At 36.6% G+C, this 26,067-nt stretch overlaps 2 protein-coding genes across 10 annotated transcripts in view; one reads left to right on the plus strand and one right to left on the minus strand.

The window, feature by feature from the left end:
* Positions 1-16,850, plus strand: part of LOC139960535 (cytohesin-3-like) — an 82,803-nt gene extending 65,953 nt beyond the window's left edge. For 6 of the 8 annotated variants that reach the window (XM_071958968.1, XM_071958964.1, XM_071958969.1 and 3 more), the window contains exons 10-14: positions 4,869-4,947; positions 5,656-5,727; positions 8,512-8,663; positions 9,981-10,004; positions 12,935-16,850. In XM_071958968.1, the coding sequence (XP_071815069.1) occupies positions 4,869-4,947; positions 5,656-5,727; positions 8,512-8,663; positions 9,981-10,004; positions 12,935-13,013 (406 nt within the window). In that variant the 3' untranslated portion in view covers positions 13,014-16,850. The remainder of the gene's footprint in view (positions 1-4,868; positions 4,948-5,655; positions 5,728-8,511; positions 8,664-9,980; positions 10,005-12,934) is intronic. The other 2 variants (XM_071958966.1, XM_071958967.1) reach the window with 2 other exon arrangements.
* Positions 16,422-25,700, minus strand: LOC139960537 (5-demethoxyubiquinone hydroxylase, mitochondrial-like). Of its 2 annotated transcripts, none has more exons than XM_071958973.1 (6): positions 25,517-25,700; positions 22,296-22,586; positions 21,782-21,896; positions 20,390-20,474; positions 18,596-18,719; positions 16,422-17,940 (listed from the first exon to the last, which is right to left on the minus strand). In XM_071958973.1, exons 2-6 carry the CDS (start codon positions 22,536-22,538, stop codon positions 17,863-17,865), a joined length of 645 nt encoding a protein of 214 aa, XP_071815074.1. In that variant the 5' UTR covers positions 22,539-22,586; positions 25,517-25,700; the 3' UTR covers positions 16,422-17,862. The 2 variants fall into 2 exon arrangements, with proteins under 2 accessions (XP_071815074.1, XP_071815075.1); XM_071958974.1 differs by lacking the exon at positions 25,517-25,700 and adding an exon at positions 25,323-25,457.
* Between the last annotated feature and the right edge of the window lie 367 nt (positions 25,701-26,067).

Here is a 26,067-nt window from a genome sequence, read left to right on the forward strand (position 1 = left end):
CCTTTTCATATCTTCCCTCTTTTTTTTCTCTTTTCGAGTGCATCTTGAAATGTTTGTCAGTTTTCTTTTTTGATATGCTCCTGCTGTTCTTTGTCCTAACTCTCTCAAGCATTTTGTCATAAAAAAGGAAAACAAACGTAGAAAGCTATTGACTTCAAAACAAACTTTTTTTTTGCTTTCATTGGATGCTTGTAACACATCAGCTACAAATAAACAAGAGGCTGCAACCTTTATCGACCTTACCGTTTGTCTCAGGATGTTTTTTTAGTCCTTCATTTACCAGTCTTCTCGTTAATCTACTTTATAGAACGAAAAATCTTTTGGTATGCTATTGAGATAATTCATTACTTCTGTCGCTCTTGCAGTCTAATTCCATTCAAAATGTTCTCCAGTTCCAAACTAATAAAGAGAACTCAAGAAACTTTAATTCCAGTGAATGATGGTTTGTTTTCTGTTTGCTTTTGCCAATCAGAGGCAAACTTTTTATTCACTTAAAAAAAAGAAGGAGAATATTGCCAACCATGTCCTACGTTCCTTTTATTTCAGGTGTTTTGAAAGATCAAGATTTTAGCAGTTCTGTTAGTGATTTAAGTAAGCTTACAAAGTTACAGAAACCTGTCAGCTTTAGCAAACATAGCCATAGATTTTGTAACCATCTTATGGTAAATTATTCACAATCGTTTCAAGTGATTTTGGCGAATATGTCGGAGTGTGAAATCGATCACTTAAGACATCTCTTTCAATCAAACTTCCCTAGAACTTTTTACCTTTAAACAAGTCTTTAAGATTGTTTTGAATTGGATAATCGGATATTACCAGTCGGGAGAATTAGATGTCTTGATGGGATTTTCTTTGCTGGTATCTTTTTGACTGACATTTGCAAAATAACACTTCCTCTTAAAGTAATGTGAGAAAGCAGTTTTCTTCTTAATGTTTCATCAACTTGCACCCTTTTAACCGTCTTAAAAATGAGGACCGGGAAAGTTTTCGTGAATTGGTTTTTAATGTCGTTCGCTAAATCGTGTAATTTATTCGTCAAAGCTGAAATCTTGTGAAAACGTTTGTTTGGTGTGAAAGTCAATTTTTCGTTATGTCAGTCAGTAATAAGTTCAACTCGTTGCTACTAATTAAATTAAAAGAACGTGGACTAATACAATTAAATTATCTTGAACTATAATTAAGAATAGCTTACTAACTAATAGTCTAGAGACATTTGCAATTTGGACACATTAAAATAGGAAATGAAATGGTTCTTTGATGGTTGATTTAATTTATTCATCTTTGCAAGAGTTAGCTGACAGGATTTCCCAATTGCAGCACTTTACGATGACATACATCGCCAGTTGTGTTACCATTGTGCCTATAGGGTTTCTGTCATTAGGTGCAGATCCCTTGTGAAGAACTCAAGACACTTGTTAGCAAATCGCTTCAGATTGGTTCCCCAGTTGAGTCCAAGCCAAGCGTCAAACTAATTTTATCCTACTGTAAGCTATTTTATCCTAAGCTATTATGTCCAGGCCTAGCTTTATAGGATACTGTAGCAGTGTTTCCATTGAGTTTAGGTCCTCTATCTCTGTATGTTGCTGCTGGCTTAAACAATAATAGCAAACTGCAGCTACGTACTTATTAGTTTTATGTTTAAGTTTTAAAGTTTAAGTTTTGCTATTAAGTTTAAGCTTCCTGTTATGCTACTGACTGTGTTTGTAACTGTCAGTAGCCATGCCCTGTTGAATCCATTTATGTGTTTGCAGGATATTAGCTTCATCAATGGTACCAAGTCTAGTTTCATGGGATACTAGTATCATATATGTCTGTATTTAGTGAGTAGAAACCTAGTTTGATATGGAACTGGCTTCATCAATGGCTAGCAAAAGCCATGTCCTGTGGAGTACCAAGTCTAATTTCATGGGATACTAGTATCATATATGTCTGTATTTAGTGAGTAGAAACCTAGTTTGATATGGAACTGGCTTCATCAATGGCTAGCAAAAGCCATGTCCTGTGGAGTACCAAGTCTAGTTTCATGGGATACTAGTATCATATATGTCTGTATTTAGTGAGTAGATACCTAGTTTGATATGGAACTGGCTTCATCAATGGCTAGCAAAAGCCATGTCCTGTTGAGTACCAAGTCTTGTTTCATGGGTTACTGGTATCATTACTGTCTGTACTTAGTGATTAGAAACCTAATTTGATACGGTACTTGCTTTATCAATAGCTTCCAATAGCCATGTCCTGTTGAGTACCAAGTCTAGTTTCATGGGATACTGGTATCATTACTGTCTGTACTTAGTGATTAGAAACTTAGTTTGATATGGTACTTGCTTTATCAATAGCTGTTAACATATCCATGTCATTCTAAAAGTTCATGTCAAACCTTTGATGTTCAGTTACATTACACTTATTGTCATCATCGTCATCATCATCGCCATTGTTTCAGTGAAGCAGAGCATGAATTACAGATAAAGAACATTTTAAGCGATAGCAACTAATTTTTGCATGACTCAAGTCATATTTGCCTTGACATCACATTAAAAGACTGGTTAGTTTTGAAGTTAAAATTAGGTACCATCTATCAATGAAAGTAATCAAAAGTTATTTCTGAGATTTCCGACTTCACAGGACGATTGATTTCATGTCTCTCTTCTCTGTGTACCTGTGTGTGTTCTTTGTATACATGAGATACTTCATATTATTATCACAGTGACTAGTAGACAGGGAGTTTGGAGAAATAAAAATCGTTATTAAATTAAAGATCGGAGAGAGTCGACCAGCTTCATTTAAATGTACTTTAAATGTACAGAGCAATGGATAGGCTTATTTTGCATATCAAATGAAGTATCACAAGTCTGGTTTATATAAACTTGTTTTGAATAATTTAATTTGACTTCCAATGAACATAGGCCAAAGGGGGGAGGGTTTTGTTTTTAATGGGGGGGGTTGGAGTTTCTGTTCTTTAATTATACTTTTAACCACATGTCTTACATGGGTGACTACAGTTCATAGTAACTCTTTTGACTGATAGTATTTATGTTTGTTAGCTTGTGTCTCTTCCAATGTCCTGCTTTTGTGTTTGTGATTTGTGAAAGGAAAAACTCAGGCAATTTGCAGCTTGTCAAAGTTGAAGTAACTATCTGTTATCCTTAGTCTGCTAGAAAGACCAAACCTGGTCACATAGTTCAAATATATTAATATTGCTGTTGTCGCTGTCTGATGTTTGGTGTTCATTTTTGGGAAATCCATGTTCTGGTCATTCCTTGTCTCCGGGTAAAGATCACCACCACTGGTTCGGGTAAAACCTAACCAGTGTGCTGGTGTGTGCATTCTCGAGATGTGTCATTTCTTCACGATGGTCGAATAGGTTTGTAATGGAAGTTTACCGAACTGTAACCCTTGTGAGACGCATCGGCGATGTTCTTCGTCATTGATTTGAAAATCTCGACACAACTTTGCTCTCCACTCGGTCGATTCTTCATCCGTCGTTGGTTTATCAATTGGATGCAGCCATCTGCCTCTTTAGGCTAACCCCATCCTCATTCATATTTTCTGATCTGTTCCTAATCAGTGCACATTTGAACTATTGCCAATCACTGATTGGCTAATTTTAATTGTTATGCTCCGGTTCATTACCATAACTTCATACCGCCCTTCCTCACAACAAATTTTGCTATCCATTGTATCGTATCGTTTTATTCTACAACATTGTGTTTATAATCTGGTGTGACTTTGATTTTAATGTCGGTTTGCTTAATACTTTTATGCCGGGCTTGGGAGGTGAACTGACTACCCTTCTGCTATAATTCCTTCCCCCCCCCTCCACTGTCTTGTAAAACTAACGACGGACCCACCCACTACCATTGTTTATTCTTTACACATCTTGACCCAATATTTATTCAGGGTAGTAAACAGGACTAGTGAACAACATTTTCCAAAGTATATTTGGGAGAAAATCCATTTGAGTGTGAAATTGTACTTTAATTTATGTATATTTGCCTTTTTTGGTCTCATACATCTACATGAAGAAATGTCCAAATTGACAGTATTTTCGAAAATTTCACAAACGTGCCTTTATAGGCTCCTGGTCAATAGTGGTAGTATTTAGTTAGCTCGTAATTGAATTTGCGACTGAAGATTTTGATCCTGAAGAGTTGATTAAATTAATGTTTCTGAAAATAATATTTCACCACTTTGTGCACCATCAGTTCATATATTAAAACTTTTGACATTAAGTACTAACTCTTTTGGATTTTAATGTACATCTTTTATTGCTGTACAGCTTGTCGTACTGTACGGCTTGTATAAAAGTCACTGCGTCTTCAACTGACAAAGTTAGGACAGTTGTTTGATCTCTGAAAGACATCTGTTACCTTGTGCATGGTTTGGTCACATGACTAATTAGGCATGTATCTTTCAGTTGCTATTTTTGCCCTTTTCGTTAGCACTAAATCACTTTTCGAAAAAGATTGCTCAGCAACAAAGTAGGAAGATTTTGTGGAAAATGCACTGTGAATTGTTCAGGTTAAAAAAGAGGTAAACATCCAACAAATTTGAACAAGTAGGTTTATTGCCCCACCACAAGTCTGACAGACTTTGCCAGCAAGATTTCTTTGTGAAGTAATTTTCCTTTAATTTTTGTTTTTCCTTTTACCAAGCCAGAATCTCACTTGTAGTTAAAAAAAAAAAAGCCAGCTTACAGGAAGGAACCGATGAATTAGAAAAAAAATTGATATATTAAGCAGAACATGCATTTGTTTAAATGCTGTTACAATGAGATTGAACTATTAAACCTAACTTATGTAAATATCGAATTGGATATTCATAAACAGATGCGCTTATTAATTCAGCCCCCCATATCTTCTCATTTTCACAGGAGGTCGTATCAAGAGTTGGAAGAGAAGATGGTTTATTTTGACCGACAACTGCCTCTACTACTTTGAGTTTACTCAGGTTTGATAAATTTTCCAAAATGTTTCTATCATGAGGGAAATATAATCTTTATGTTAAAAGAATGAGTGACCATAGTAGGATGTGTTGTCTAGTGGAAGAAGATTCTGCTAACATAGAAACATCAGCTCCTCTAAATTTTCTTTATTGACCTACTCTACCGCTTTTGCGGTAGAAAAGCAGTCTGTTAAAAAAGCTTTGTTTTTGTCTCTTTAAATATCATCATCTTTGATAGAATAAGGTCAGTTGCATATAATAATTCGGTTATGTCAAATCTTGTCTTCTATTAACAAGAATGTTGTTATGGTTACAGGAATAGCTATTCTCTTACCATTAGTGTGTAGGAAGTATTAAGTTTGTACATATTCCCAATGTTCATACCTATACTTGTGTATATTAGCTACATCACCTTATCATCTCAATGTTCTACGTTTTTCTCAAAATTTGTATGAAAAGACATTTTATTTTATTTTATTTGTTTATTTATTTATTTGTTATATATTTGTTATATATATTTTTCAATTTTTTATTTAAGATTATTTTTTTTCTTTTCTTTCTTTCTTTGTCATTATGTGAGTGTGAAGTTTGTAAATATACAACACCTTCCACCCAACCAGTCACAGGGAGCGTCCAGGTTTATCAAATTCTTCTAATCCATTTTGTCTCACTTTGCTAACAGTTTCTCATGAATTTCAAATTTCCATCTTTCAGGACAGAGAACCTCGAGGCATCATTCCACTAGAAAACCTTCAGCTCAGGAATGTTGAAGACAACAGGAAAGATGTGAGTATGATCGAGATGTGTCTATCCTCCAACTGTAAATAAATAACACTTCATGAACACCATAACTACGATTCAAAGAACATGTCTGCTACCCCCAAGATGCCAAAAACACCACAAAAAATGGATCAGCTCATTATGTTACCCTTTATAAAAGACAAATTACTCTTCTCCCTTCAAAGTTTATACTCTCTGGGATCCGAGACCTCAGGAAAGATAGTGTCGGTAAAATCTCTAGCAGTTTTTAGCATAATGTTGAAGAAGAGGAAAGACGATGTTCTTTAGAATGGCCCCTGTGCTCTACCAAGTGAGCTAGCTATCTAGCCCTTTTGTTGGTGGCAATACCTATATGTCCATGTCTTTACTGGGCAGAGGGAGGGACAGCTGTGGGGAGGGGGTGGGGGCAGCCTGATGCCGCAACATCTTGTTTACCTTGTAATCAAGGCTCACCACCTGATTTCTGTTGATGCAAACCAGAAAGCAACTGGGAAGGGATTTCAATATACATCTAACATTTTTCCATTCTTCATTTAGGGATATATGTATACATGTTTATAAGTTTTTAAGCAAAGGTAACATTGAATACTTTACTTATAGACATGAATCTCTTGTTACGGTAAATCCTGGTTGCTTAGATTACGCTATAGCCTATATCAATCTTCATAAGTCTCACTATCTCAAACACATAATATCAATGTTATTGCAAGTAACATAACACATTGGAAGGGATTTAATTCAATCTCTTTAATTTGTCGCGTTTCAGAAATGATGCGCATGCCACAGGAAATAGTTGTTTATTTTGTCAGTTTGCTTGGACGTCATTGTGTAAAGTTTGGAAATTTGTTGTGATCAAATTTGGAAATGAATCATACCTTATGAAATGAATCATACCTTATATCCTGTCACTTTCGTTTCACATTTCATGAATGTCATTTAGTAATCATAAACAGATCGCCGTTATATCGGGATTTTAATAGACAGCATCCAATGTGAAAATGGATTCACATGAGACAAAATCCAAAACCCTGTCATGTTTGAAGCTTATACTGCGGTTGCAAATAAAAGAGAAACTTATATTGAAGAGAAATATATTCCACACTGCTAGTTAAAAACTCTTATCTCAATATCATGTCCCTAACTTAAGATTATGGTCGATTTAATGTCAGCTATTTTGACTGGCTAAACCTTCAACTACTCCAGGATTTTTGGATCACAGTAGGGGGGTCTGTGATGTCATCTGGGCAAATAATCTTCAAAAACATTACTCTGGCTATTATAACCTTCTTGTTAATTCATTCTTGAAACCAGATGCATTTTGGAATGTTTCTAACTGTAGTGTCAATGCTCTCCGTATTCACACATTCATCAAAATGCATCTTGTTTGTGGAACTATTCTTTTCCTCTGCGTTTAAGTTTCCTAACGACATTATTTATTCTGCCTTTGCCAGTTGCATTTATAAAATATCACAAAAAAATCCTTTTAGATAACAAATTCTTTTTGAGGACTTTTTTCCTGCCTAAAGATGGAGAAAAGTTTTCAGCAATTTTTGTCAAAGTATAAATTTCATCCACCAGAAAATCCTTTTAATGCTGACTGCCAGAAGGATTATAACAGAGTAAAACCGTGGTAGCATTCATTTTCTTTTTGCTCCCACAAGTTTTAGTTTCTTCTTCCCGATGGCTATGAAGATCGTGTGACATAAAGTTATCTTGCCTTTAGAAATGATAGAGATTCTACACTCGACTGAGCTGTTAACTCTCTTATGTTTCATGGTCTGGCTATGATGAGTCTTGAAAATTGATCCATATTTGAGGCTGGATCCAAACTAAATCACTCCAATCAAACACAGAATGACAGAGTAAAGATAGACCAACTCTCACAAAGACAGAGTAAAAGACAGACACATCACTCTCAAAGACAGATAAGATATGATAAGATGTTACAAAAGTCATTGAAACATTAATAACTATGATAGGAAGGAAGAAATATTGATTTCATAGTAGGTACGTTCAGCGATGTCTTCATTGTTGCATGTAGTGGTATGTATGTAGTAGGATATGTATGAGTTATTTCCCCGCAGTTGTTTTCTTGTCATCAGCTTTTTTCGCTATCAGTTTGATGCCCTGCTGCAGTTAATAATGTTTGGGAAGGAGAATTTAAATTGTTTCAGGGGTTTGATTTCAAATGTAAAACAACATGACAGTATAAATTCTGCATCGGTCAGGAAGATTTAATGTAGAAACAGCAGTAGTGAAATCATTTTATCACAGAGGTGTTTGTTTATGGTAAGACAATATGAGGGTTATTCAAATTTAAAACCAATAGACTTAATTAACAATTGGAATAAAAACATGCTTCCTCCTCGAAGGCAACTGGTCATGACTTTTTTTTTTGATTTTTCCTTCCTTCTTTTTTTGTCTGTTTTGCGTTTGAAGTCTATCTCTTTACAGTGCAAAGTGTCAGCTACAGACACCGATATGTTGCCACAGACATTAATAGTGGTTGAATCTGTTAATTACCACTGTAATTATAACATTGTCTTCCCCCTTTTTGAGACTTGATGGTGTTTATCTGCCTCAATGCCCGTTGTCAGTTGATAGGAGGATAAGGATTGTCAACATCTACCGTTGGAGACCGTTTGACTCAATTCCCATGTTTTAATCTAGCTAGCTCCGTCCTTGATTGTTAACAATATTAATGATTACTCTATTTATATACTAAATATTCTGTCTTTCTTGACTTCCATTTATGATGAAATCTTTTCTTCTTTATCTTGTTTTTATCAGCATTGCTTTGAGCTGTACACCACAGATAACCGGGAGGTGATCAAAGCAGCCAAGATGGACGCCGACGGCCGAGTGGTGGAAGGAAGACATCTGACCTACAGGATGTCCGCAGGCTCAGCAGAGGAGAAGGAGGAATGGATGAAAGCCATAAGGTGGGTGTCATCTTAGAGAAAAATATTACACTTTATTCTTTTCACTAATATCTCACAATCTTTTATCGTTATCTTTTATCAGAAATATCCGTGATTTTTTTTTCTACCTCGGGGACAAATCTATTATCCTAACACACTGTAGCATATGCAAACTGGAGCCTATACTGCAATTTTTGCAAAATTCTGTGATTTTTTATCACCCCAGGCTCATACCTGGTTATTAAACTTTGACTCAGTGAAAAGTAATTGGAAAGGCCCTTGTGGTAGTGGTGGTGAGGGGGGTGGGGAGGAGAGGGAGGGGGTGTCAAGACCGTTGGAATTTTGTCAAATGGATATTAAAGACTCTGAATTCTCCATGCTCTGTACGGTGATAGCGAGTATTTGCTTCTATAGAACAATCACCCTCTAGGTACTTCTCAGATGTCAACATTTTGTTGTCTATGAATACATATGGCTACATGGTAAGTCAACTGCCTAAAATTTTATAAAATATATTTGAAAAAAAAAGGCTAGTACCTGTGCTTGACACAACCCTGCCTCTACCTTCCAAAAGATGATTAAATGGTTGTAAATATAACAGAAGATCTGAATTAATAACAATGTTTATGGAAGGTTCTGATATGTAACATCCAGGCACTAGGATGACTTGTCACAGAGAAAAGGGTTGTTGTCATGAAGTTGAATATGTATTCTCCAGAAAACATCCATATTTCCTGTAGCACTTGGATTAAACTTTAGAGAATGCCATAGAAGAACCGGGAAGTACTTGTCGCGTAAATGTCAAACTTGCAATTGAATTGATTAGTTTCTTCTAGCTGGTCATCCTTGTCTTGAAAGTCTGTAGTGATTACCACAATTATGCAAGCACCAAAAAAAAAAAAAAAGTAGGTTAATTTTGGCTGGTTTCACAGTTTCTTTTGAACAAGTTCAATAGTTTGGATAATGGGTTGGTTTTACCTGGTATGCCACAGTAAGCCCTTAAGGTGTGTGAAGAACATTTTAGAGAAAGTGTCCCTAGAACCACAGATTGTATCTTCTATTCTTTTATACCTGCCTTGCAAAGTCAAACAATTACTGGAATTATGAATTACCCAGAATGCTGCTCTGCCTGTTCATTTTGCATTCATATTTATCTTTTTCATTTGATGTTTTTATTTTATTTTTATTTTTTCTCATGATTCCACTGCTTTACTACTTACCCTGTATACATCCTTTACTTTTGTTGCCAAGTTGAATGATGTCGTTGTTAAACCTTTTATGATTATACACCGTGCTGACTTTTATGATTTTCTCCTGCTTTATTAAACAATACCTCAGTGAAGGGCTGCTTTCATGTGGAAGGTAAGACTGTATATATGAAAAGTTCAGCGTTTCTTTGGTGGCTGGTGTTTTCTTGAACTGCGCTGTTCCCGAATAATCTTCAGCTTGGAGGGGTTTGCCTGTGTTCTCTATGTAAAACAACATAAATTAGTATCTTCTGTATTCACCCATTTAGTCGTAAAAACACCAAAACTGATGCACATCACAAAATGAATCGTCCACAGTGGATGTTTAAGAATGATGTGTGTGGGATCTCAGTGTAAACCTATTTTAACAAATGACATCGGATAAAATTATTAGAAGGTATGTTGCTGCACAACCGTGATATCGCATCTTTCCAATATGACCATGTTGCTATGGCGATATCTGATGATGAGGTGGATCTGAATGCAGCCTTTACTGTATGCAATCCTAGTAATATATCTTCAAGCTTTTCCATCCATGCATCCAAACATTCCTGTCGCTCTGCCTCTCCTTCTCCCAAGATAAATTAAATCTCAACTGTGGTCAAGAAAAGTCAACAGAATCCCATCTTTATGTATTTTCTTTTATTCTGTTTCCTTCTTTATTGTTATTGTTCTTTTCCTTTTTTTGCATGTTAGCTTTAAAGTGCCCTTTGTTCTACCCCCATACCCCTCACCCCTGCCATTACTATTGTTCTTGTATCTTTTGTTGCTATTGTAACATAGGACCCGTCTGGGCACCTTGACTGTAATTGGACCTTATTTGGCCCTACTTGACACCTAAATGAAAGTGTCTTAGTGTTAACTGACTGCTAACTACTACAGAGGACGGATTAAATTTTTTTTTTTTTTTTTACATATTCACGGAAAGAGATAACTTGTGTTTGTTTAAATACCATACTTACATACAACAGTAACACAAGTCAAGTTTTAACTGGTCCATGGCGCCGATACGAACACACACAGAGTATCTCTTCAGGAACAGAAAGGCTCCTTTTGCATAAATTTGTGGTGACAAAGAGAGAAATGCTCATCTAGTATCTTACATCTAAATAAGGCCGGACTGGTATATAACATGTCATTGTCAAAATTAATACTTGATACTTTGTTTATGGAACAAAGAACTCTCTCCCCCCCCCCCCCCACACACACACACATACAACCATCTCTAGTGACACTATTGCACTGCAAACTATTTATGTAGCTCCAGTATTTTGTGTAGCACGTGTGCTATGTTAGACATCACATCAGAAGTCGCTTTTTCTAGACACAACCAGACTTCTTTGAGGTTTCATTACATGATCCATGTATCACTATTACAGGTTTCCCTCAGGACCCTTCAGTTCCAAATGTTCTCACATCCAGGTGAATTTGGTTTTTGCAGGAGGAGTTTCATTTTAACCATATGCACAGCCTTTGTGTATATTATGATTGATTCCATCTCTCAGATCTAAACAATTTCCATTTTGAAAACAAAGTTGTGATTTAAGAGCTACAGGTTCTTCACATCTTTAAGGTCCAATAGTGTTTGCAGTGTTTGTGTTGTAAATTTGGAGAGAGCGCAGAAATTTTGTAACCAGGGATCACATTCGGGTCTGATCCCTGTAACCAGGGATCACATTGGGGTCTGATCCCTGTAACCAGGATCACATTGGGGTCTGATCCCTGTAACCATGGATCACATTGGGGTGTGATCCCTGTAAGCAGGGATCACATTGGGGTCTGATCCCTATGGAAGATGAAGATGCTGAATTGTGGTGTTATCTCATGGAAGTTATTACAAGTTTATTCCTCTTTTGCTTGTCATCCAACTTCTCTTTACAAACTGGGGATTTTGATATTTGTGCATGACTACGGAGGGTCTGCTTTCATTCACATTGGTTTCCATGGTTACAATGTACAGTATGTTCTTAGATTGCATGAAATATTGATGAATCTTAACATCTTAACTAATATATATCAAACGACTCGGTGGAAGAAAACAGAACAAGTTTAGCGCAAGGAAAAGGTGTAATTAACGGAAAAAACCTTGTATGCATAGTTTTTTTTTTTTTCCTGCTTCCTACATGGTTGCCATTCTGTTTTAAAATGTTTGTCCATGAAAATGTAGTAGTAAGAAGATGTATTCAGATTGGCTGGAATCTTTCTTGTCTAGCTTCGTAGCTGCTCGCATAAAATGTCTGTCTGTTGCGAAGTGACACTAATCTGTGTGACTCTATGAGTCCATTTGTGACACACGAATAATTATATTGGCCAAACTATCAAGGTGAAATTTGGTCTCGGGTGGGTTCCTACGAATAATATAGGTAAAAGAGACGTCAAAAAGGATGCAAGATGAATGATAGCTTTCTTGATGCTCTCTGGAGCTGAACGCTTTATCGGTCATAATCCTGCATAATCCCACAAGTCTGTCACTGCTGTGCATTTCTGCTTTTATATTCAAAGGTTAATGTCATTTACAAGGCCTGGTTGATGTATTGTTCCAATGTTTATTGAACTGTGTAATGAATAGTTCATACATATTCAGTTCAAAGTGAGTTTTTGATAAACAGGGATGCTTCACATACCAAGTCACGGGTTGATTCACCGTCATGCTAATGGTATTTACAATGTTTTGGGGAAGGAACCAGTAACATCAATGGAGGAAATTCTTCAAAGAAATCTTACTTTATGAACAACTTATTAATTGTAATGTGAAGTCTGCTATTAATGTATGTAACCATGACAACTGTGGCAAGATAGCAAGGAGAATATGTAAGGGAATTATGCCCTCCCATTATGTCATTCCATTAGGAGCCTACATGAAGGGAAGCACAAAGGACCATTATCAAATGATATATATCCTTTGGTTTCCTGGAACGATTGTTATCTTGTGTCTTTGCACCCAGCAACATCACTTATAAGGATAGTAGAATATTATAGTAACTAATAATTCATTTGGCTAAACTCTAATTTTTTCGTTTTTTCTTCTTCTTTTGATCTCCTCAGAGCTAGTATTAGTCGGGATCCATTTTATGAAATGCTGGCCACCCGGAAGAAGAAAGCTACCATGCCGAGTGCCGAGTGAATTGAATCGGAACAGACTTGTGTTATAAACATTTGATATCGGTGCATAAACCATCTCTGTGATGAAGGTTTACCGGGATGTTGGGTCCGGAGAAAAAGTACACCACTAACAAGCCAACAAATTTGAAATGGCAAGGCCAAAGGTCGTATTTTAAGACGATGAATATAAATGAAGAGACGAATATTAACGATGAAATTGTTTGCTATGTTGCGGTGTGAACTTGATAACATGAATATTTATGAAGAGATCTCACAGTTACCACTATCTAATGGTGGATCAATGGCAGATGGCTACATCATCTGTTGGGAGTATTCTTATCAAAATTTCTTACAACCAAAATGATACTTTATTTTATTTTTTTGTAAATTTATGCTTGCCATATTAATAAAGAAATGTACGTAGAATTCTTATCAGATTTGAAAAGAGCAGGAAATGATTTGTTGTGACATTATCTTAACATTTTAGAAGAAATTTCACAACAGAACCAATCACAACAGTAAACATCATATTTACATGTGTGTAATGTTGGGTTTATGTAATGTTTTTGTTTGCTCTTTCTGTTTTTCAAGTTTTCCCTTCTTTGAAGCATTCACATTTTTTACAGGGTAATGGGCAAACCAAATTCTGATAGTGGGATAGGGAAAGTCTTAGTTAGGTATAACCAGTGTCACAACAAAGTGTAATCGTATCTGAAAACTGCAGAGTTCATCTGGTCACTGATGTTAACCTATGCAATGCATACATGGGACCGAGTTGTTGCACCAAGATAGGTGTGTGTTAAGGTTATGTCAAAATATATATCTATGCGTGATTATTCGGCCGCAGTTTTGTCTCAATCTTTGACAAAGAGTCTTTTCGAGAAAACAAATTTGTTTACTGGAGGTCAATCAATGAACTGATTTGCATATGAAAAGAGACGTAAAACATCATTTTGATATAACTTTACTGACTGGATACCAGCGCTTTCAAATTAGTTTAAGATTCAAAATCATCAATAGTAATTATTCATATATACAATGCATGTTCATTAATAATGCAGGAAGGTCTGTTTTAAAACTGTTCTAAAATAAGATGTTGACACAAGGCCAAATTTAATGAAAACTTCAGACTGGCTGTACTGTACCTAAGCCTCGCCTATTTAGCATGTAAGAATTTGGGCAGAAGTGTAATCGTCCTTAGCAACCACGGGTAAACTAATTGCAAGCTCAGTGGGCAAGACGATATACACTACAGAAAACCGTTCACTCTGTATTTACTCAGGTGAGCATTGTGGTTTATCTAACTTGCTTCTGTTATATAATTTTCATGTGGAACTTTATGGCACCAACTGCTTTTAATTGCCTGAAATTATAATTCGGTATAACTGTGCAGCCAAGATAAAAGCTTTGTTACAATGTCTCTCTAATCTGTGAATCGCTTTGTATTCAAACAAGGTGTTTGATTCCAGCCATTATCAAGCCTCCCTGACTGTGGTCATGTGACTGTGATGAAGGTGACATATAGCCTTTTTACATGGCCAATCGAGACAGGTCCACTGCATATAATGTAAATGCAAACTCCCATTTGCTATTAAACTTAGTTGTTTTTTTTCTGTCAGAAATTTCACAAACATGGAGAACAAGCATTTCTGGAATGTTCGCTAAGACATCTTATTTGCTGTCGCATAAATGAATATTCATTGCTCTCAAGTCATGTATTCTATGGTTGAACGAAAGAAGGGAAATCCATTAAGTTTACCTCAGTCACAAAAAAATATGTGCACCATCAGTAAACACTGCAGAATGCAAGCTGTAACTAATAAAGTAAATCATTTCACAAGTTTGGTTTGAGCCGCACCAATCTCAGAAGTGTACATGAAAGTGTGTTTGGGAAAATCTGTTACTTTCTGGCATCGGACAGATCTTACATAAAGATGTTTAAGCAAAAGGAATACATGTTTCCTATTTATTAAAATAGATAAACATATTAACATATTTATAAGTCATAACCATCCACTTTGGGGTTTCTCGTCTCCCAGCCGGGGTCTGTCACAAGAGGTTTATTAAAAAAATGAAATTAATCTCGACTCAGAGATTATATAATGTGATACTTTACAATATCTACGTTGTTCCTTTTTGTATAGCAGAGTTATATTCTGTACAGTGTATTTGCTTTTCGTTTTTTCTTTCTTATCCTATCTTGGAATGAGGGAGGGTGGGGTGAGGGGAAGGTTGACATAGAGGGGGTTATATATCTGTTCTTATTTTATGGTTGGTACCATCTTATAAATACTTTATATTTGTATAGTTTTGAAGTTTTCATATTAATCTCCAGTGTTATTGTTTTACAGCTTGGAGTGGTACTTGTGTGGGTTGTTGCCATAACCATGTTGATTATGTATCTAGAAAAGAATGTGTTGCGAGTGAATTGTACCAACTGGTGGTGCAAAAGACAATATCAGTTGAGAAATGCCATAAACCAGTTGCCAGCAAACCTTGGAATCTTCTAGAAAATGAGGAAAGTGTAAAACACTGCAATATGGATTAGATCTCAGATTAATTGAACTAAAAAAAAATCTCTACTTTGATTTTTTCAAACAGTTAAAAAGTGGAAAGAAGGGATACTTTGATCACAGATGAATTCTCATTACTTTCGAACATCTTTGGCAAAGTTGCTTTTCATAATAAATGTTCAAGTCGAGGTCATCTCAGAACAGGTATCAAGAATAAGGGTGTCCAAATTTTTGTTGCTGAATATGCTAAAAAGACCAAGACATCTTGTGGTGTCAACCTAAGATGACGATGGTTTTTCTCCTTCCACGGGAGATTTGAGAGGTGCGTGCCCCCAACTTTAGTTGGAATGCTGGGGTGTCCTGATTTGGTGGGGTGTTCCTAAAGATTGAATTCTTTCTCAGTTTAGAAAAAGGGGAGTGCTCCCTCACTGTAGAAAACCCTAGGGAGAGGACAAAATGTCTGGTTCTTTCTAAAAAATTAGATGCTATGTCATAATTTCCTCTCTTCATAATTAGATATGATTTTCTCTAACTCCATCAAGTTGAAGACTTTATCTTTTGTGTTTTCAGTAATTGACGTATTTATATTCTGTTATATCTTGGATGTGTTCCTTTACAAGAATCTATGTTAAACTAAGTTAGTTGATTCTTACTATGCATTCAGTATATAAGCGTTCGTTTATCCTTTTGTCAAAAACAGGATCAATTCTATCGTACAAGGACAGAAAATATTGAAACGACTAAAACCATATTCCGCTTCATAACTTGACCATTTCGGTTTTATCTTCAAGTTCAGTTGTATTTCAATTATCTGAAAAGGAAACTTGTTATGCAAAGTGTTACCACCCTTTGAGAATGTGTTAGTTTCCTAAGGTTCGACAATTTCCAAACAAACTATGATAGATTATACGACAGTCTCTGCATTAAGGAACCAAGTGTATTCATTTTGCAAAATACATTAAAAGTTATCATTGAAAAACATGAATATTCATGAAGCATTTTTAACTATTTAGCATTGTGTCACTTAATATCCTACTGACCTGATGTAATATCCACACAATATAGTGGGTCGTTCAGATCAGTAAATCGCCATTATTTAAAAAAAAGTTGCACTCCTCCTTTGTTCTTAGCAGAGGCTAAAATGCTACGCATAATTAATTGATTTTTTTTTAATTGATAAAGCAGATTAGTATATTTTCTCTCTCTCTATTTGATTCCAATTACTTGTGTAAGTATTAACTGTGTAAAGTATCAAGTTTTCATTTGCTTGATGACTTATTTTAAATCAATGTTTTTTTTTAATTAAAAACAAGCAAAATAAACAGAAAATTGTCACATATATTAAACAGACTTTTATGAGACTATGTTTATTGTAGTTGTTAGATAACATATCAGTAGTAGATACGTTTATAGGAAATGATTCATTTGAAGAAGTTCACTCCAAGCCCCCTCCCTCCCTGCACAACTGACCTGTGCACAACTACATATTATAACTTTTACTTTTACCATTAACAAGCATAAAACCATCTTACACAGGGTTGAGAAAGTTCCCAAAGAAAGCCTTTTGCAAAAGTCTGCATGTAATGGCTCTACTAGGGTTACATCGAAGGAAGGGCAAGACAAGCCACTTCCTCCAGACCCCACCCCCCCTCGCCCCCTCCTACATTGCCATCCCTGTCCTTTGGTATTCAAATGATGCACACACCTCTTCAAGGCAGGAAGGGCCATTCCATTCAGTGTCTCTGATCAATGTAGACTCTCTTGTCATCGAACACTCTCATTGAACAGAAAACTAATTAATCAATTGATTGCATGAGCTACTGTCAAATGATTTGAACCATCATGGCAGCGTAAGCCATAACTAATACAACTGACCATGCCTGAATTTTGCTTCTGTATCAAAAAGAGGGATCCAGGAGTTCAAGGTTCAGGTGATATGACCTTCTAGGAACGATCCCCAGGTTTTTATGTACCGCCCCCAGACCCACTGAAGCGTGACGGAACCATGACCGGTTTTGTACTAAAATTTTACACTTCGCCTGTTTGGTAGCTAGAACATAATCCATCATTGCTTAATACATCAAACATAATAATTCAAACTCACAGGCAGGGTATCAGCGACCTAGAGGGTATTTAGTGACATACTTTTGTGCCAACTTGACTGAATAGGTTGCTTGCTGGCCTATGGCCTCTGCTTAATAACAGAGATATGCACAATCATCGATAACTGCATCGCCTTAAACCATCTTCTTATCATATATCTAATGGATATCTGTTATTGGCTCAAACGGTCAGCTCCCTCCACTTCTTACGAGAGTTTTTGGTCTTGCACTCATCAAAATATCTTCAGTATAAAGTTTAAATTCTCTCAGAAAGCCAGATGGCTGTCCGGCAGCCTGCCTTGATAATTCCGCTCATCGTATCGTAGAGAGGAGCCTGAGAGGAGAATGAGAGGTACAAACAGATAACAGATAGAGAACTATCGACACGTATGATCTCATTGTCATAGCAACATCGGTTAAGGAGATGAAACGAGTGTGTAAAGTTTTCTTGCCTTGAGCAAAACAAAAACTTGTAAGAAAACATTTTGAAGGCAGGACAAATTTCTCATTTTGCAACTTCACTTCAACCTAACATGGTGAAACATACTTCAAAGCTGAATGAGAAAGCTAGTGAGCTTGAGTGTTTTCTTTACCAACAGAACAGGCTTAGTGATTCATTGCACTTGTCTGAATGAGAACATTTAGTATAACACTGCACGCAACGTTTCAACATTGTTACCATTACTGGTAATCGCGAGCTTGGTGCGCCAAAGTGGAGCTATATCTCAAAAATGACGTTCAACCAAGCTTAACTTTTGAGTTAATATGTTAATAACATTTCATACTTGTACCTGTGTGAACCTCAAATGACCTTTGACCTCCACTAACACAATAGTGTGAAGTTCAACAACCACGAGTTACGATGTTTGATAGCCAAGGTAACAAGCATACACACAAACACACATAGATAAACTTCTGAGTTGAAAACGGAATTTAATTTTACACAGAGCATCATTGCCAGGTGATGGCTCTGTTATCAGGTGACCTACCTTCAAGGCATCGTTTTCTAAACCAGTATCTAGATGGTGAAGTTCGTCGTCACGGAATTTCTTTAGAATTTCTAGGAGGTCTTTGTGCTTTTCAGGATCTTTCTCTATTAATTGCCTTATTTGGCTGAAATGAAATAAAGGGAAATGAAAAGTTTCATGCAGTTCACAGATTCAATCTAGCAGTTCACAGATGTGGTCATTATTGTAAATTTAATCGTGTTCTGTTCAACATCTCCATGGAAACATCATGACTTTAACAACTCTTACTGTTTATTAATGTCACAAAACTTTAATTTGACACCTTCACCAAAGGCAAAAGAGGTAGAAATGCTAGCTATTTTCCAATGAATAATGCACCACTATGAGAAAGAAATGGGACAGCCAAAACAATGGCATCTAAAAATGAGGTCACTCTGTGCTACACGCAGACACCCAGTTTACTTTGTGAAAGAAAATGCAAACAAAAGGCTCATAACATCTTCATAGCACTATTACCAAGGTCAAACCTGATTTACATAAGTATACCCTACTGCATCAGGCAGAATATCCTATTGCTACCAGTTCATATGACTTATTTCATATCAACCAATTTTTTTTATGAGGAAAGATGGAAACAGTTCAAATCATTCATCACCTGACAGTTCTCTAAAGCAAATTTTTTTTTATGAAATTGGTCTTGTATTTAAAGACTGTATTTCATTGGTAAATAAATCACTGATTCATTGTAGGTTCCGCAATGAAATAACTCACACACTACTGTCCATTTGATTACCAATTGTGCATTGTGAAGCGAGGCAAAGTGTATTAGCCACCTCCCTTCTACCTCACGAACATTTGTTAAGCTAGGTTTAAATCAAAGCAAGTACTTAACAATTCATTTGACTCCTGAAAATTTTGTGCCAAATCACACTGTCAAATTGTACTATTGGGGTTCACTGGACTGGTACTAGTAGCAGTAAATACTGTTTGGTAATACATAGCAGTAAATGCATTCATTGTCTCTGATCCACTAAATTGTTTGTTGAAAACAGGTTTGACCTACTATTAATATTTACATTTATGTATGATTGACAGTTTATGGATTTGGTCTTTTTCATTAGCGAGTATTTTCAAATCTTCAATGTTTCGGTAGCAGTATCACAGTAATAATGTCAATGTCAAACCAGGGAGTTGTTATGGAACAACTCCCTGGTCAAACATAGCATTGTCCCTGTTCCACTAAATTGTCTGTCGACATCAGGTTTGACCTACTATTAATATTTACATGCATGTAAGATTGACAGTTTTATGGATGTAGTCTCTTTCATTCACGAGCATTTAAACTTTGTGTTATTCACACTTTTTTCTGTAGCAGTAATTTAACATTTTGGGAAAAGAAGGTTCTGACTTACTCATAGCAGGTGGATACTAAGTGGGGTTCTGTGGTCAGATTTGACAGGTGGGTGGTCAAAAATAATTTGAAATGCTTTTATTCACCTAGCTGGTTTCCTGTGTTTTAGAGACGGACCATCCTCTTTTCGCGACACTCACACAGAATAATTTATAGCATTGCAAAATGCTATGCAAACTTGACAAAGTGGTATACATGTGCAAATATGTATGGCAGTTTAATGTACATAGGAGCCATAGTATATTACAGAGAAAGTTCAGAGCCTTCGAAACTGCTACTGAAACTTTGAACACTAGATCTTTCCCTGCCTAACCATTGGTCGACACAGCAAGAATCATCTGCATACGACAAGGAGACGTATATCTCCGCAGAAGCATTTGCGTTCTGGTTGAGACTATACCTACTCGTTATAGTGTTCTCCTATGGCTTCTTCTACCGCAACTGTACACGCCATTGCAGCCTCTTTGCCAAAAATTGCACTTCCTGCTCCTGAAAGATCAACAGAAAACAGCAATTCATTTTAGACTATGAGTAGAACAGGAAGTATTAGACATTTCACTCAAACACTGCACCAAACCTGAAACCTCGTTAGTGAATGGATTAAACTTCACTAGACTCACTCTCAATTGTTCACCACTATAACAGGCTAGCAGTATTCAGTATGAGCCCCATCTCTCTCCCCTCACTGCAACACCCCCCCCCCCCGCCCTCTCCCCTCTTTAAACAGCTGTACACTGATTGTTGCATATCAAACTTATTGACTGCCCTTGCTTGCCACCATCAATACTTTTGAACTATAAACTATAAAAAAAAACTTTCCTAAATTATACTAGAATTTCCAGTAATAGACTTTGAGCTGCAGATGACTATTATTAAACACAGCTTGATGCATTTGTCAGAACATCCTGGCACTCAAATACACAAGCACAAAACATATCATTAGTAAGATGCAATAGTATAACAACATTCTTTCATTCATTTATATATTTACTTGTACATTTATTCCAGGGCAAATCGGTAAGCCACAGCCCTTGTTTACAAATATGGAATAAAGATTTGCATGTTTATATATCATATATAAATATCTTTATATATTTGCATGTTTATAAGGAAAAACTGTTTTACTGGCAATAGAATATTGTTGTAACCATGTCTCTAACCATTGTGATGGAGTTGCTATTGCATCACACAATAATTAGCTATTAACCAGCAGAGTAGCAGACTTCACTTTTTTAGGTTGACAAGGTATTGTAACAGTATGCACCTATATAATATTAATAATATTGAGGATTTATAAAGCGCAAACGCATCCACTGATAACGGTGTTCAAGACGCATCACAATATTACCCTGGTCAACAGTAAACCTGTCAAATATAGAGACTATCCCTCCACATGGCAGCAGCTAAACAGCGCCCAACTGACAGTTTATCTCACAGGTCCCCATTTATACACCTGCAGGGTGAAGAGAGGTAATGGAGATAAAGTGCCTTGCCCAAGGACACAACGTAATGATCTGGCCAGGAATCGAACTTGCAAACCTTTGATCACATGTCCACTGCTGTAACCACTTGACCACAACGCACTATGCACTGATTAGTTGAGAAGACAAGTTGGTAGGCCGATGTTAAACTGGCTATTAGTTTCATTTTTCTTTGGAAGAGATAATGGAAGCTTTCCATACATCTAACAACAAGATGCAATAATAGTGACGCTGACATTTGTTTTTTCAAGCATCAGTTTATCATGACATTTTGTGGTTATGAACAAACAGCAGGTCATCTTAAGACAGCCATACCCAGAGTAAAACCAGCAATATTCCACAGGGGAAGTAAGGCAGTGGGTCTGGCTCGATGCTGTGGGATCAACTTCTCAAATGTTTCTCGGTGTTCTTTTTCTTCATCCCACATTTCCTGAGAAAATGTAAAAAAAAAAAATCCAATTTACAATCCGTAAAACTGTTTAGAACAATTTCTGATTATACTATTGTTATTAGTTAATAATTAGTAAGCTGTTAATGCAGCAGCAGGTTTGTATTCCAGTACTGAATTAATAAAGTTGATCATGCAGTTTCTACCAGCTTCATTGATCATATGAATTAGAAAGCTAATGAAAGTGTTTGCTTACTAGCTGAATGTAAGGTATGACCAGTAACCACTGTTTATGCAGACTGTACACTGATGACTATAATCTACCAGGAATGAAACTACCTTGTAGTCATAGCAGGGACTATCAATACTGAATGAGGATGACATTCTTCATCCCCCTTCCCTCCCCCTCTACCCTCTCCCCTTGACCATTCCAATTATCACCTGTATCAATGGACCGACAGAAGTATTTCGTAACACGGCAAGCTGTCCCTCGTAAATCTTGTCCGCTCCAACTTCACCTGCATGGTCTACCCTGAGGATCCTATCGATCAATTTGTCAGAAGTCATTCCATCGGAGGAACTGGCCGATCTGTAGCTAGATATTGCGAGTAATCTCGGATGACGTTGGCAGATCCCACGTATTGATGTCCGACTCAGTCCTTTCGCGAGTAGCGACGGATGCATGATGGAAATTTGCTTCCAAACGTATTAAACCCAATACATGCAACTGGTCTGTTTTGACAGAAGAAAACATTAATATTAGAAAAGTATTGTAAGCTGGATCTGTAGTCATAAATCTAGATCTACAGTATGCAAAAGCAGCAGTGAAAAGAGACTGAAAGTCTAATGTATACATGTATGTATGTATGTATGTATGTATGTATGTATGTATGTATGTATGTATGTATGTATGTATGTATGTATGTATGTATGTGTGTATGTATGTATGTATGTGTGTGTGTGTGTATGTATGTATGTATGTATGTGTGTGTGTATGTGTGTGTGTATGTATGTATGTATGTATGTATGTATGTATGTATGTATGTATGTATGTATGTATGTATGTATGTATGTATGTATGTATGTATTTTAGATCCTCCTGCAAGCAGGAATTATGAAGAAGCCTCATTGGCTTATCAAAGCCCCAAGCTGACCGAAGTCAGTCTTTTAGATTCATATTTAACGTCCATGAGTATGAATTGTCAATTGTCAACAACTTTGTAACTGGACGACATACATTAATCTTGGAGTGACTCGAACTCGGGACCTTATAATAAACAGGATGTGGGCATATTTCCCTCGTCAAGCACAGAAGGTGATATCGTCAATACTAATAGTATTAGTGTCTGTAATGAAACCCTGAATGGTTTGATGTATGTACAATAGAATAACATCACACATTCTGTGGTATGTAAAGCTTTTGATATATTTATTGTAACCTGCTATTTAGTCCTCTTGTCAATGTCTCAGGGTGTACACTGCTAAATATATCACTTTATCTGGCAGAAAAATTGTAGACAGGGATTAAAGTATTGTACACAGTAAATATTTTAATTCCATTACAACTGTACAACACATGGCAAGACAAAATTTCTGTTAGGCCCTGCAACATGCATTAACTAAGGCTTACAACTTGCCTTTTACTTTTTCTATGTGATTTAAGCCTCTTTGAGAGAGTTGCAATGAATGAAAAATGAATGAAACTAGGATTTACATGGCCATACCTAGTCTTGACCAAGATGTTTGTACTACCACTGTACAGTAATGTACAGTACGTTGTGGCCAGATACTGCAGTTCTGCAATTTGCTATCGAGAACGTACTATTAAAGTCTCAATGTGTGTTTGCCAAATTTGAACTTCAACCTTTCCAGCTTATACTGCCCTAAAAGCTCAGTGAAAATAACACTGTTCTACACAATTTTCATATTAATACTCATTATTTTTATTCAGTTATCTGTCGTTAAACATTTTGAGCTGAATAAAATTTGCCAGATTTTTAACAAGTCCGTAGATTCTACAAACTTCAATCAAAATTTGCAAGCACCGCCCAGCAGATCATGCGCCAATCAAATCTCTGTTTTGTTTATGACCGTTAGGCTAGGCTTACTTTCACTTTCGTGGTTAGCCTATGTTAGGTCAATTCTCTGGAATAGTTTCTTTCTTTCAGTCTTACCGATGTAGCTTGCAAAATTGTGTCATTTCCTTCCATTGCAAGGAATAAATAGGTGTTTTCAGAAGTTTCCTCTGTGAAATTGGGTAATAAAAGTGGATGATACAAGTATATATAGGTTACATTTGTGTAATGAACATGGTGATACGGGCGGTCCCAGTGAGTTTACAGTAAATCGTTTGCACCATAAGGGCAACAGAAAATAAATTTCTTTCTTTTGATTGCGACAGCTTTTCTCCATTAAACCCACCTGGTCAGAGTGTATTTAGAATAAGAAAAATTGAATCTGCTTTTAAGTTTCTTTTGCAAAATTCATCAGCAAACACGTATTGTGACTTCAATCTAGAGGATTTCCTCTTTACACAGGATTAAACATCTTGTAATAGGTGATATCAGGGCACACCCTATTAGACCAGAGACGCACAGTAGGTTTACTGGCTTCTTGAAAAGCCTAGGTGGTACCATGAATCCATCACAATTCAATTATTTATTTCCCATTTCTTGAATACTGTTACAGTCAGGGGTATCAAGAAGCAGGCCAGGGACTGAATGGCCACCATACATTTCCAAATTGTCAACTAAAAAATTGTATGCCATAGGCCACTGTTTAGTAGCACACAGCCAATCAACCACTTAATGATGCTACTGTGACATGATCAGCATTTCAAGGGTGGGGGAGGGTGAAACTCCAAATTTTCCCCAGACTGATTACCAGGTATGAACCTTTGTCACCTTCAAAGTGATATAGAACTTGCATACAGTATGTCAATCTGTTGAAATATAGCTGTAGCTAATTAATTAATTGTTGTCAAGGAGCCACTTTCTGTGTGAAAGTGGCTCTTAGGAAATGTTTTTTTTTTTTGTATCTAATATCTGGGTGAGGGCTGGTAAGTTTGGTGCCTGGAGAATGCTTATTTTCATCCCTGCCTGTAGCCTTCTATCACATGTGGCCCCTTGAACTAAACCTCTAGCCTAGGCTTATACAATCTCTCTAAAGTAGGCGAAGTATTTCATATCTATCCTTGACATAAGGGTTCACACACTCACCGGATTCTAGAAACCTCGTGGGCCACAAATATTTACCCGAGGGGTGCGCTTTGTCTTATCTGTGGCCTGTTTTTACTACTGTACTAGGTGCACATGCAGCCAAAATTGTGCCTTTTCTAATTGTGTACTAATAGAACTAGACTATTGCCAAGGCCTAAAATAAAATGAAAATCTTGGTGTTTAGGCCTAAACATCACTATGGAACACTGAGTTCCTAAATTAAACTGTTACAACTTTCAAGGCAACGAACCTTGTTTTCATAAGCGTTTCGTGAAACTGGTGCTAAGGAATGCAATCTATGCTAGGCTAGTAGTAGTGGGACCGTAACTGTTACTAGTGTTAGGCCTACTGTATGTGAATGGACTTTAGAAATGGAAAACTGATGTGCCGAAATGATTGATTAGGCCTAGTCTAAATTCTTTTAGGTAATATAGTTGGATCAACCTTGTCTGTAGCTCTCTACCGAAACTAGGTCTAGATATCCGAGCTAGTAACAACAGTACAGTTTAGTATAGTCGTTCGCGTTTGGTTTCGGACTCCTTCCACCTTTATAGAATCGAGGTGATTATTCGCAGGGCAGCCCGGCGAATAACGTACACAGACACCTTATTCGCAGGGCTCTTACGATTTTGGAAATAGGTTTATTATTGGCTTTCGATGACATCATTTTTGATGTGACGTCATTCATTTGACCTCGGCGCGCAAACCCGAAGTTCTTTCATGTCTTTCAGTTTCAAGCTTACAAAATCAGATTCTACATTTAACATGTTACAGATGCTACATTTTAAATGTCATGAATTATTAGAAAAATATGGTATTTGAAACGACTGACATAAGAAGAACTTAATTGCATCGCACATTAAATTTACGATTCAGCCCTAGGGGCCTAGGCCCCAGACCTAAGTCTGTACGTAAGTTCTAACGTAGGTAGGCTATATATAGCCTAAAATACATGTCATAAGCGTTACTGTTAGGCTAGGCTGAATGGACTGACC

This window comes from Apostichopus japonicus, chromosome 19 (genome assembly GCF_037975245.1).
Source record: "Apostichopus japonicus isolate 1M-3 chromosome 19, ASM3797524v1, whole genome shotgun sequence".
Lineage (NCBI taxonomy): Eukaryota > Metazoa > Echinodermata > Holothuroidea > Aspidochirotida > Stichopodidae > Apostichopus > Apostichopus japonicus.